This window comes from Alternaria atra (assembly GCF_907166805.1).
Source record: "Alternaria atra isolate CS162 genome assembly, contig: 37, whole genome shotgun sequence".
Classification (NCBI taxonomy): domain Eukaryota; kingdom Fungi; phylum Ascomycota; class Dothideomycetes; order Pleosporales; family Pleosporaceae; genus Alternaria; species Alternaria atra.
The window spans coordinates 785,100-798,821 of NW_025091336.1; the positions used below are offsets into that span (position 1 = coordinate 785,100).

Genomic DNA, 13,722 nt, shown 5'->3' on the forward strand with positions numbered 1-13,722 from the left:
GCTAGTGCGGGCGGCTTCAAGATGAAGGATTCATGAAACGCTCCCTGCTCATAGAAGCTTGTTTCATAGTGATTCGCGAGACCGAAACGGAGATTAGTTGAACCAAGGCGGAGATTAGTGCATTTTTTCCTCGTAGACTCAATAGTGCTATTGAATACCATTAAACATGAAAGAGACGAAAAAGCCGTTATGACTAGAGTTGCAACATCGTGTAAGAGCCATGTAAGTTGACAAAAGAAGAGAGAGAACTGTGTACCCTTCGTAGTCATGTGTCTACTCACTGAAAGTTGATCGGCTCATCGCCATCTGTCCTTCGCTTTCTTCTTTCACGTGTTATGTAAAATTACACCCGCTCAAGAGGCCAGTCGTTACCTTGTGCTGCGGTGTGAGCATCTTCAACAGAAGGCTCATGTGCCTCCAGTTCAGCCGGTGGTTCGGGTAACTCATGCACTGGCTTCGAGTCAAGTTCATTCCGGGAAGCTTGAGCATCGACTTCACTCCTCCATCGTCCGCCTAGATACCATCTACGCTGACTGTGAGTGTGGTCTTGATCCCCCATCTCTGGTATAACAACATCCGGTTCATCGGTTGCAGCAGCTTTTACACGACGTCGCAGACACCAGAAGATCAACAAGCCTCCAACGAGAGCGGCAGCAAGCGCTACCCTACCCCAATCCCTACTTGCGTGCCAGTGCTGAGACCATCGGATTCGGGTGCGGGTGTGGGTGCGGGCGCAGGTGCCGTTGTTGGCTTCAAGGCGTTGGTCATCGACATAGACGTACTGGCTGGTGCAGATACGTCGGTATATCTTGCAACCAAGGACTTGGCATACTCATTTGGGAACATCCCAATGTCTTCCATCTGCCAGTTTACTATCACAGGGTCGGCTACCGCTAGACCTGTTGCAAGTGTTGTCACATCTGATATCCTAGCTGACTAAGAACACTCCCGCTGGACGCATAGGTGGTTGTATAATCGTAGAGAAGTGTGACCACTTCGCCATCATACGCAGGCTGTGTTGTGATCACAGCATAAGCGGGAAAAGGTGTTGAAAAATGGGACAGGCAGATATCGGCGAGTTCGGAACCAAAGCTCATACCACTATTCGCAACACGTCAGCTTCTCCGACACTGAGGAATAAGCAGCGCTAGCATCGAACCTTCTGTAACAGCTAGCTTTCCAGAACGTCCTCGTTCCATTCGATATAGTGCTTTCAAACCCAATCACTTCAGCGACGGTTTGCCCACTGGGACATATGCCTGGACTGTATGTGGAATTACCATACAGCTGGCATCCAGTGTACGATGGATCGGAGACAAGGCCTCGTGTAGGGTTTGTAGACCACACAACATCACCGGTAGTGCTGTCAGCGTTGCAACCTCCTGACACTGAGGTAGGCAGCACCCATCTATCTCAACACGTTGGATCAGGGGTGTATACTGTTGTGAGATCCGGCACATTCGGATGCTCGAGGGTTGATAGTGTTCCAAATGGCGTGAAAAACACCTTACTGTGTGACCAGAGTAACTCCCGTTTAACGAGCTTGTGAAATTCCGATGACGGCAGAACCATACTTTGTGCAGTCGGTTTACAGACCGTGACGGTAGTCAGATAGGAAGCTGTGCTTATTATCGGCATATTCACAGTAATGACTATGTGATAATGGTAGAATGTCGACAATGAAGACCTCCACGATGTTGAGACGCTTAGGAAAGCAATCAATATGTGAATCTAGGGAAACCTGGGGCTTTTGAGCAACTCTCCAGACAGGGCTGAGCAATACCGACTATCCAGCAGAAACGATAAGCTCCATTCTGGTTATGGCTGTTGCGCGGCACAGCACAACCAGTAGTATCCACGTTCATGAATATCGATTGGCTATGGCTGCGCAGACTTGCATCGTTGCGCAGCGGGTATTGTTTGCCCAGGGGAAGACTTCTTTCGATAACAAAGGTAGAAACCGAAGAAAACTTTTGGTATAGCGATATTTGTAGTTCATGCCGTGAAACAACAGCATCGCAATCAAGTTTCTTTCGTTCTCCGCTTCGTCCGGTATCAGGCGGTCATGCGGGCGTGTTATCAACTTCATCCGGTCACATTTGGTACCGATCCTTTTACATCGCGATAGCAAGAGGGCGCATTCCACGTCCTGGACTCATCTTTGAGATTTCGCGCAACCGATGAAAATGGCGCCTTGCTGCACATGGCAAAGCTAGGTGGCTGAGGAGCGACGTCATCGAACAGGCCGTATATGAGGGATGAACGACCGATCGCAGCCAGTTGTGCCATCCAAGGACTTCTTGCTGTTAGGTCCACAGACTGAGAGACAGAGTTCGCGATGGTAGGTGATGGAGAAATAAGATCCAAAAGCTCGGGACGATTTCTACCTAGATAGCTATCGCGAGGATCGGCGCTAGACACGGCAAGCGGCATGCGGCTGATCCACACGGCCAGCCTAGGCTCTTAGATCCATTCCACTTTTCCAAGTTTACCTAGAACTGCATGACAGCGATTCCATATGGCTGCGACGATAGCGACATTTGGCACGGTATCATCTTTGATAGTGACTGCGCAAGAGGAGGACAGACGGCCATATGCAGCGCTGAGATCGGTTCAATCATGACGGCCTTGCCTCCACGCGATAAGCGACCCCTCGAACCATCATCTCAAAATGGCACGTCACCACTGCATCGTGTCGGCATGCTGGACTTGCTAGATCGAGACCCACGACCTACTTTCGTTACCGATACGTCGCCAGACAGCTTGAAGACCGAAAATGGATGCCTTCTGGAATACTGGAATCCGGCCATGGCCGCCACCGACCCGGGAGGCTTGCTGCAGTTACTCAGCCGAGAAGGTGGTGCATACGGTACCAACGCGAAGGGCTATGCTCCATTCACCCAATTTCAAAGCTGGTCTTTGAAACAAGATACGACGAATGAGCCCTTTCTCTACCATGGTTTCAATTGGATGAAGATTCACGTGGCTAGCCGATGGAACGTCATAAGTGGTGCAGCCGCCACCACGTGTACAGGCAGTGGAGGATCTGAAATAATACCTTTAAGTCGGAAAACATCCAAAACAAAACCCCCAAATTTTGATTGGACTGATGAGCTTCCTCCACTGCGCTTGTCGCCACACGGGGCATGGGCACGCAGCATCGATTGGGCTTCCACGTCTCTTGGCCCAATGTCTTCCTGGTCATCTCAGCTACGAAGCATTGCTAACCTTGTTATGCAAGACCCAAGGCCAGCGGTAGTATTTTACGGACCTGATCTGATCATGATCTACAACGAAGCAGAGATAGAGCTCTTGGGCGGTTTCCACCCTTGCATGGGTGTTAGTGCTCGTGTTGCACTTGCTTCGGTCTGGGGCGAATATTTTGAGCCTATCATAGATAAGAACCTGGCTGGAGAGACAGTAGAGAAAACCAATACTGCCATACACATGGTACGCAATGGTTTTATGGAAGAGACATACTTCTCCTTGAAGTTCATACCTATTTTTGACTCGGAAGGTATCACAGTTGGGCATTACGAGCCCTTGGTAGAGACGGTACGTCAGGCCCCGTGCAGCCTCATTCTCTTCTTCCGCCGCTGGGTCCTCTATCGACATGTTTGAACTCACCTGACTACGAGGATCTTACGTCACATATAAGAGACTATGTACATGCGGAATTGCGACTTCTGGAAGCAATTTATCTTTATCGTAAAGCCATTCTTGGGCCCGCTAACGCACGTCCAGACTAAGCAAGTTATCACGCAAAGACGTTCACGCACACTGTTGGAGTTGAGCGAAGAAATACCGAGAGCGCGTAACACAGACACATACTGGGTTCTCGCTACTGAAGTTTTATCACGCAATGACAAAGACGTTCCTTTTGCTTTACTATACTCGGCTGAAGCAGACGGCCATGGGTCGGAGTCGAGCAGGACACGGTTTTCCGATACGAACCAGCAACACTGCAAGCTGCGCGGCTCATTTGGCTTGCCGAAAGGTTCACCTGCAGGTCCCGATCATCTCGACTTCCAGCAAGACCATGGCTTCACGCCGTACTTCCGTCAAGCGCTCACAGCCCGCAAACCGATAATCATTCGGTTCGATCAAGATCCTGTGGCTGCAGATTTAGTAAAAGATGTTGACTGGCAAGGCTTCGGTGACCCCTGCCGAGTGGCAGCTATTTGCCCGCTAAATCCAACCTCTTCAAAGGATAACATCCTTGGCTTTATGGTCATCGGAATCAATCCTCGCCGGCCATTCGACGAAGACTATCTTCAGTTCATCCTCGTCGCAAGTCGACTATTGTCTACTTGCTTGACTTCAATTCTACTTCATGAAGAGGACATTGGGCGCCGAGAGCGGACTATTGCCAATGCTGAAGCAATGAAGTTCCAACTCAAACAACAATTGACACTATCTCAACAGGAGTCTGAGCGGAACTTCTCCAAGTTCAAACGCTTCGCGGAACGTGCCGACATTGGTATATTCCTTATAGGCATGGATGGGGTCTACTCGTACAGAAACGAAGCTTGGTTCGAGATGCTCGGTCCAGTGGATCCCGCAGTCGATCTCAATGATGCATGGAAAATGCTCATTGATGATGAGTTTGTTGAAATGGGTCAACAAAAGTTCGAAGCACTCGTCAAGACTAAACAACACCAGTAATTGATATATATCTCACGATGTGCGATAAAGCTTATGATTGACAGGTCGTTCGAGTTACGTCTCAAGAAGAGATGGAATGCGCCGAGTCAGCATTTGGATGATACATATCCCGAGAAAGAGCCAATGTGGGTCATCACATCGATCTTCCCCGAGCTCAATGATGAAGGGGAAGTAATAGAGATCATTGGTTGCTGCACTGACATCAGGTATGAAATCGCGTCGACTGACTATTCTTGTACTAACAATTACTTCAAGTCAGCAGAAATGGGGCGAGAAGCTACAGGCTACCCAGGCAACAAGAGCTCGGGAGTCTAAGCGCAGTCTGGAGAACTTTATCGACACGACGTCGCACGAGATGCGAAATCCTCTTTCTGCCATCGTTCAATGTGCAGATAGCATCATTTCAGCTCACAAAAGCTTCCACAGGTCGACAGACTATCAGAAAGCCTACCAAAGCATACTGGAGACCACCTTGGACGCTGCCGAAACCATTGTTCAGTGCTCGAAGCACATGAAGACCATTGTTGACGATGTGCTTACCATGTCCAAACTGGACTCAGGGTTGTTTGTAATGACCCCAGTTGATGTAAAGTTCGATTCGATTGCAAGAGATGCGGTGAAGATGTTCGAAGGTGAGGCCAAGTCAGCTGGCGTGGATCTGCGATTCCAACTTGAGGATTCATGCAAAAAAATTAAAGTTGATCATGTTTCGCTCGACCCGACCAGGGTGTTACAGATACTCATTGTAAGTACATGACACATACCGAAGTGCGACTGCTAACAAAGAAGAACCTTATTACCAACGCCATCAAGTTCACACGACTGGAAGAGATACGAGAAATCTCTGTGAGCCTGGGTGTCTCTCTTCAGCAGCCAACCCACAGTTTTAGCGTGCCGTTCTCACGTAGTTCGGAAGCCTCGGAGGCGGCGACATTACAAGCGGATTGGGAAAAGGGCGAGCTAGTAAGCCAACAGTGAAAGAGAAATCCTGGATCTCCTGCTGACCTATAAAGGTCTATATCATCTTTTCCGTGCAGGACACGGGTCGTGGCTTGAGCGACGAAGAACACCAGCTTCTTTTTGCTCGCTTCTCTCAAGCCTCTCCACGTACACATATCGACTATGGTAAGATCTCATTGCAAGAGTGACAGTGCATCTTACTAACGAGCGGCAGGTGGTTCCGGTCTCGGTCTCTTCATCTCACGACGCCTCACTGAAATGCACGGCGGCGCCATTGGTTTCGCATCCAAAGCCGGCATCGGAAGTACATTCTCCTTTTACGTGAAGAGCCGCAGGAGCACAATTCGTCCCCACTTCAACCGTAAGGAAAGCGATGCTATCGTCAGTCTGAGTATACGCGCCCAAGAGACGCTACTTTCCAGCCGATCTCACAACGAAACGGATGAAACGCCCGAACCTGCCGTTCTTGCGAACGATATACCACACAAGGATCTCCACGTTCTTATCGTCGAAGACAACCTTGTGAACCAGCGCGTCCTCGCCAAGCAACTACGGAACACAGGCATGCAAGTTGCTGTTGCAAACCACGGTGGGGAAGCCCTTGAATACCTGCGCATGACGAAGTACTGTATTTCCGATGGCTCTGGGAAGCCTTTGGCGCTCATCCTGATGGACTGGGAGATGCCTGTCATGGATGGATTGACATGCGTCCGAAATATCAGAGAGCTACAGAAGGAAGGTGTTGTGAGAGCACACGTGCCTGTTATCGCGGTAACGGCTAATGTTAGGAGCGAGCAGGTAGAGGTGGCGCTCAAGGCGGGCATGGATGATGTGATCAGTAAACCATTTAGGATACCAGAACTTTGTGCTTGTATACAGAAGACGTTAAGGAATACGGCTAGAGCGTAGCGAGTTGGAATACATGTTATTACTCCCAGCACTCTGACTTGAGAGGTCGCACAGTCTTTGTTCATCGGCTTCATAGCAAGGACGGGCAAGTGCTACTTCTAATTTTATTCAAGACGATGTAGGCGAGAAGATGGTCGAAAACATGCTCTGTCCTTCGGAGACGCTACCCGACGGGAACGACAAACATTGCGCTGCTTCGTGCCGCCGCAAGGCACCCGCATTCCGCACGGCCACTCCGCAACTCTACTCCGAACCTGTGGATTCACATGCTGAGCATGCTCGCAACAGTCTCGCCATCAATCACGAATCTACGTGCGCCATCGCGAACATTCTAGCTCACGCAACCGACATTCGTTGAGCCGCACGCGCCAGCTGACGGCCAAAATAGCCACCAATCTCCCTCCTTCCCTCTAGCACGACGAAACATTCAATTTTGCGCAAACAGCGACTATGACACACGAAATAGCCTTTAGAGGTAACTCGTGTGTCAAATTCAAGAACGTGATGGTTGCGCAGTGGGACCTTGCGGTATAAAAAGTCTGACGAGGCTGAGCCGATGAAAGCCGACAACGCCTCTCACCACGTTCTCACGAGTACCTGACGGGAGCTAAGCGGTTAACGGAGATCATGCCATCGCCATTAGCTATGTTCGGGTTGATTATCTACGGAAAAGGTTTAGTCAGGGCAAATGTGAAAGGTACATGATGACGTCTTACGGTGTGCGTTGTGGCTTCTAGACACTCGGTAGAAACCAAGGCGAGGCGATACTACCTTGCTAGACCCACATGTGCGACTGTTGCGAAAAATCAGTCACGATGCACGTGGGAGGATGTGTCCAAGATCTCACGATCGTTTGGGTGGTGGTGGAAAGGGGAGGAAAATTTCTTCATCGTGCCATGGGGTATATAAGGAGCGGGGAGGTGGGTTCGTTGGAGGAGCATCAGCATCAAGCCATCATCAAGTCTACTGCTACACTCCAAACTTCAACTTCGATAACGAAGAACTCTTCCATATATCTTGAGTCATCCAAACAACCAACGCAACAACCTCATCACACCTGCCAAAATGAACAACCTCGACTGCCACCCGCGCATCATGTCTCTCTCCTCCGCTTCAACCCCATCTTCCATCCCCACAACTCCCTTCTCGCAGTCTCGCCGTCAATCCCACGAGTCAGCGCATGACGCCCACCACTTCGTCAACCAGGAGGAGAAGACGCAGCACAAGCTCAACCTCAGCATCAAGAAGATGTGGGAAGGCGTCAAGAAACACGCTGTTGAGCACCACAAGAGCGTCAACGCCGCTTACATGGCGAGCTATGGATACGGTGCTCCCACTAAGACTGTCACTCAGGGCAAGCCGTTGTAGGTGGAGCGAAGATGGTACATGGAGACACGGATGAAGATTAAGAAAGAGGAAGAGGAGGATATCAACGACGACACGACGACCAAAAGTGCATTTCAAGCGAGACAAAAAGTGGATTTTTATATCGAGCATTATACCCCGACGAACGATTAGTAGCGCCGAGGAGGAGCTGGGACAGTGGCTCTAAATACTGTTGTAATACCTAATAATACACCTGCAAGATTTTGATCAGTAGTTCATCCCTGAAACTGAATACGGATGTGGCTGTTGATATGAAAGAGACAACGACGCTAGGGTTACTGTTGCTGTGATATCGTTTCTTCATCCTTATACCGGATTAGCTAAATTTGATCTTCTAGGTAGCTTCGCAGCTTCAACCGCATCTCTCAACCATTTCGGCACTTCCTCCTGTTCCTCTCCCCCTCCAACATTCCCGAACAAACTCCCTAACCACCTCCCACTCGTCAACATCTTCCTCCCCTCATCCTCGCCCTCATCTTTGATGTGCACAGTAAGTCCTCCACTTCCCACCACACTCTCGAGGTACGCCTTAAACCCCGGATAAACAAACATAGCCGCCGTGCCGCCACTAGCCCAAGTAACACACGCCCATTCCACCTTCTCCCAGTCCTCTTCACTCCCGACGAAATCTCTCACTGCCGTTCTTACGCTATTCTTATCTAGTTCGTCCAGGTCCTCATCTTCCAGTATCTTCTTAACGGCCTCTTTGATCGGTGTAACTGTGGATGGCGGAAGAAGCCAAACGTTATCGATATCCTCGGTGCCGACCTCTAATGCACGGCCAATGATGAAGTGCTCGAGCGAGTCACCACCATAGCCTATCGCGGTGGGAGGAGGAGCGAAAGACCATTTATCCCATCGAGCGGGCATATCAAGCGACAGACCGGTGAAGTAATCTTCTTCGACTAGGTCCAGCCATCGCAGTTTGTCAACTGGGTGGAGAAGTGGTTGGTAGCCGCAAAAGGAATGGTCCCATATGTGCCCAATCGTACCGTTACTGATGCGAAGGAAGGTGGTATAGTCGGATGGGAGAGTAATACCCAGCTGGGCCTCGGCTTCTGCGATCTGCGCTTCTGTTGCGGGGGAGCTGAAGAGGGAGGTGTCGGTGACATGAGCGTAGAACTCTTGAACGTTGGGATTGGTTTTCACAGCTTGGGTAACGTGTTCTGCGACCTCCAAGAGTTCTGGTACGGACATCTTCGCTGATGGTCTGCTACGACCATTCGTGAGTCGCTCGGTCAAAGCAATCTCGAAGTCGTTCGCGAAGGATGTGAGCGCTGCTTCATCGACGTTGAGCTGTTGTCTTAGTGCGCCGCTTTTGTATAGTTTCCAGGCTTGTCTCGATCCAAATATCGTGAGGTTTTCATGGTACATTTCCCCTAAACTGTGCGCTAGCCATCGTAATAGCTCCTCAGATGTTGGAGCTCCACGCGAGTTTCGTACTCCGCCCGCGCTGTGCTTCTTATGATGGGCTTCAGCTGATACCACCAATTCTAGTGCTTCGACCAAGCCACTCCTCATTTTGCTGATCTCGGGTGTTGAACCTGCGGTCTCAAAGCCCTGGATGATGTCTCGCGCATCAATAAGCATCCGAGTGGTGGTGGGTGGGCGGTCGGACTCAGTCGTTCGAAGCTTCAGTTCTCTCTGTATATCATCCAGGGTGACCGTGCTACCATTTTCCTCCGTGCCAGCATCGCTGCTTCTCTCCTTGGCTCGCCTTTCCCTCACAGCCCGTCGTACCTTCTCTTCTTCGCCTTCGGGCCACGGCACCCCATCGTCTTTCGCACGCAGATCCCAAAGATACCAAAGATCTATCAATTTCCGGCATGGGAAGCTGTCGTGGTAGAAGTCATAGTCGTTGAGTCTGCTTAGCAGACGTCCTGCAATATCTGTGCAGCCTAGAAGAGCGAGCTCTGGAATGACGCGCGAGGTGTAGACATATAGGCTACTGTTGTCGCAACAAGATATATGGGACTTGATAGAAGGGACCGACGGGGAAGCCATGATGATATTGTTGGGAAGGTTATTGACGCGTTCTGGGTGATGGTCGCGACGCGTTCGAAGGCGGGACTGACGTCATGTGGAGATTTAGGCAACCAAGAAGGTCACGACGAATAAGGTCTTAACAAGAGGGGTATACTGCCTTCCGTTCTGACTCTTGCCTGAACAGTATTTCGCGACCGTTATTGAATTTGTGCTTTGGGAACAATGAACAGGACACGGCAAGATACACCAGGGAAAGGAACATAGCAATTCAAGTTGGAGTGGCTGATACATAGTTTGAAAGAATGTGCAACAAGGCCTGATCAGACGCGCGACGATACCTTTCATCGAAGGCCTGCCATATGAACAAGCACAAGAAAATACTCAGACCTCAAGATTGATAAGTGACGACACCATTCGTCGAAGACCTGACGCCAGAAAAAATGTGAGACAAAATACAGCCCCCAAAGTCCGACTCCAACGACACCAGTCCGAGCACAAGCAGAGTCTTCAGCCTGGCGAGATGGTGTATCGTATAATGAGGTAAGATGATGCCGAAGTCGAGAGCAAGCCAGTGCCGTGGTGGATAATGGTAGTGCCTCATGGAAAGTGACGAAGGAAAACGAGTGAGGGGAATGACGATGGAAATGACTTGAGAGAGAAGGAAAGTAAAAATTGACTGTGGAAATGACTGGAAGTTTGGAGAGACACAGACAAAACCTGGCCACGGCAACCGGAAGCGATGCGACCGTGATGATATGGGCAATACCATAATGTATCTAGTGCTGAGGTAAGTTATCAACTGCGAAGTATTGTCGGTTGATGGGAGTACCTTGAGAGCGAAACCGTCGTCGTGAAAGTGATGGGCGGTGGTGGTGTTCGTCCGACGTCGGCGCTACTGATAAAATTGGAACCAGCATCGCCGATTTTGCTGTTTCGGCGCGTTGCCGTGATGTTGTCACACACCGCGAAGTTGGCATGTTGTTTGTCTATCGCTATCAGTCACTTCCACATAGTTTAATCATCCTAGGAACTTACTTGATACCAACTTGATATCACAATAGCGGTTGCCATGATGTGTTAGAACACGTCGCTTAGTGGTAGTGGTGGTGGGCTTTTGTGCGCGAACGAGTGGGGCGTACCTATGTCGGATTGCGGAGACGGGCCGATATTTAGACACAAGAGACTCTGTGCTTGACTTCCGGATCAACTCCCGCAAGTAGGTTAAGCGAGGCTAAGGAACAGGCGGCTGTTCGTTTGTAGAGTCGGCGGTGATGGAGTGAGAACGGTGGCGAGGCACTCACTCCAAGACCAAGCTGAGCTCGGGTCAGAAAGCCGTAGACGCGGAGAAGAGACCTGAGGCTGAAGTTCTGGGATAGAGGGAGTCTGTGAGTAGAGGTATCATAGTAAAGTTGACATTGTGACCTGAGACTTATTGTACGACGACGGTATTGAAGTCACCAATTGTGATTACATATCCACGGGTATCATTAATTAAAACAGCTCAGCAAACATAGGAAAAGGCGCTCTACACCTCCCTCTCTCGTATCCTTGTCCCTTGCTTATGCAACGGTGTCTCATCTCCAAACATACTCGGAGCCGGCGCGTCATTGCTACTCCTCGAGCTGCCCTCCACGAAATCTTTCCTATCTTCATGCGTGATGCGTAGATCTGTCGTACACTGAATGCCACCCAGATCCAGGCTATCATCGCTATCGATCTTGCTTAGCCCCGGGCTGCGCATGTTAGTGTTATTGCGCTTGGACCGGTTGGTCAGCTGTAGGGAGTGCGGTTGGTGCGAAAGTGCGGCGGATCGAGAGTGCGAATCGGGGCCTGAAGAGCTGTGGAACTCTTCGGGGCCCATATCGCTTTGTTTTCCCTGGGCTAGGCGGACGACGAGAGAAGCCATGGACATTTCGATGTTGAGCTTGACCATGTAGACAACAGGGTGGAATTGGATGTATACGACCTGGTTCTTGAGGAACATGAGGCCGATGAGAAGGGCATCCATGGCGATGGAGACGACCATTAGTTTTCCGTTGAAGCCTACGAGGGGCGCGTATTTGGTCAGGCCGTGTTGTTCTACTAGCCTGATCTTGACGGTCCGTAGGAAGTACCAGTTCAAGCCTGCGTCGACGATCAAGATAAGGACTTTACTGATCTTGTCCCAGACGTTGTTGATCTTGACGTATGTATCGCTAATTGGCGGGACAGTATGCGATGGGATCCAGATACAAAAGACGGCGATGTTGATGAGAGTGATGACTACCACTGTTCCCCATTTGAGGTTCCGGATAGTGTTTCGGTGTTCTGCGATGAGGGCAATTCGGTTGATGATGATTTGCATAAGCAACTGGACCTCGAAGACCCAAAAGAACAAGATGAAGAACAGGACAGGAACACTGAGTGATTGTTCGTTAGCAAGGACTCTTTGTAGTGCATAATCTTCCAGAATACTAACGTTGGACCGAGTCTGTCATTCAAGAACAGCCATCCGATAATACCAATAACAAGGTTGACAAAAATCTCACCCCATATCATGTAGATATAGGCAGACCGTAACGGGCTGTGGTTTCGCCTTGTCTGCTTGACGGCCTCCCATACTGTTAAGAACCCAAATCCGATGGTGAAGCCGGCGGCCAAAGCGGCAAGCTGGAAGTCCTGGACGGAAGCCGACATGGTGTGGTGAAAGTAAAGCCGAAAGTTGGGGAAGGAGGATTTCGGTCAAAGAGATCCCAGAGGATAAGAGTTCAGGGTCTCGAAACCGACCATATATCGTCGCTGGTCCCAGAAAGGAGGCACGTCCGTTCCAGTAAGCTCATCATGGGTAACTGACTAGCAATGGGATGGTGTTAGTAGACGGGACGGCATGCACCGTGGAGCTGTCAACTTAGTGAACGACCTGGTTGTCCTGCATCCCTCTAGTCTGCCAATCACCAAGTGTAATTGTTACTCACTAGTAATTCGATGTGTCTCAAAGGACCCTCGGTTATGTTTGCGAATAGACGTGCATTGCATAGTGGGTAGAACCCTTGCCTGGTGTCGACAAGCGGGGCACTACGAATTCTAGCGTCCGACGTCCAAAGTGCCACTCGGAAGTTAGATGTGTGAGCCTGCCATTCGAAAGTGAGTGTCATCTTAGACCTAAGATTGGGCACGGATGATGTGCATCCAGAGACGTAATATAGTGGCCGTCTTTGATAGATCCTAGAAATTCTGGCCGTCTTCTCAGAATATCGAGTGCACATTCCCAATTTGTTGACAGTCAAGTCATGGTGAACATAGATGTCGCGATGATGAATCCGAAGACTGGGATTTTCGGGATTTTCCCAAGGTTATGTTACTGCGTGGGTCCGCCGATCTTCGAAGTTGCTGAAGACCGTTGATACACTATGCATGGATGCATGACATGCGACTCCACCACCCGATCAGTAAGACGCAGATTCTGCACCGCCACCTCGTCAGTTTGCCTATCAGACGGACGCACAGCACTCATTCAGTGTCGCGTGCCTGCCGCCATTGCGCAAGTCTAGATGCCGAGGTACCTGGCCTGTATACAACGTTCACCGATGACTGAGACAGAGCTGGTACTCATCAGGCGATGATACCCGCATGAGACCATGTCGAGCATGGGATCGTCTCTGCTGGTGTGTTCTGGGCACGATCGTGGCTTCCGTCGCGGCCCCTGACTACAAGAGTGAAAAAGACCGAAGAAGACCCGCAATTGCACATAACGATGTCTGTGGTCTGTCGAGCCCAAGATCATGACGGAATGCTGGTGGCCGACATTGACCGCATTAGCAGTGTGTACAGAGTCAT

At 50.1% G+C, this 13,722-nt stretch overlaps 4 protein-coding genes across 4 annotated transcripts; 2 read left to right on the top strand and 2 right to left on the bottom strand.

Moving 5' to 3' along the window:
* Window positions 1–2,700: 2,700 nt before the first annotated feature.
* On the top strand, window positions 2,701–6,534 carry ALTATR162_LOCUS11990 (uncharacterized protein; the record flags this gene model as incomplete). Its single annotated transcript, XM_043319634.1, has 7 exons — window positions 2,701–3,555; window positions 3,745–4,661; window positions 4,710–4,871; window positions 4,921–5,410; window positions 5,455–5,628; window positions 5,679–5,790; window positions 5,840–6,534. 7 exons carry the CDS (start codon window positions 2,701–2,703, stop codon window positions 6,532–6,534), a joined length of 3,405 nt encoding a protein of 1,134 aa, XP_043175569.1.
* Window positions 6,535–7,599: 1,065 nt separating this feature from the next.
* Window positions 7,600–7,902, top strand: ALTATR162_LOCUS11991 (uncharacterized protein; the record flags this gene model as incomplete). The annotated part of the gene is made up of 1 exon (XM_043319635.1): window positions 7,600–7,902. One exon carries the CDS (start codon window positions 7,600–7,602, stop codon window positions 7,900–7,902), a length of 303 nt encoding a protein of 100 aa, XP_043175570.1.
* A 324-nt stretch (window positions 7,903–8,226) lies between these two features.
* On the bottom strand, window positions 8,227–9,924 carry ALTATR162_LOCUS11992 (uncharacterized protein; the record flags this gene model as incomplete). Its single annotated transcript, XM_043319636.1, has 1 exon — window positions 8,227–9,924. One exon carries the CDS (start codon window positions 9,922–9,924, stop codon window positions 8,227–8,229), a length of 1,698 nt encoding a protein of 565 aa, XP_043175571.1.
* A 1,507-nt stretch (window positions 9,925–11,431) lies between these two features.
* Window positions 11,432–12,582, bottom strand: ALTATR162_LOCUS11993 (uncharacterized protein; the record flags this gene model as incomplete). Its single annotated transcript, XM_043319637.1, has 2 exons — window positions 11,432–12,305; window positions 12,365–12,582. The coding sequence occupies 2 exons, from the start codon at window positions 12,580–12,582 to the stop codon at window positions 11,432–11,434; spliced, it is 1,092 nt and encodes a 363-aa protein (XP_043175572.1).
* Window positions 12,583–13,722: the final 1,140 nt, after the last annotated feature.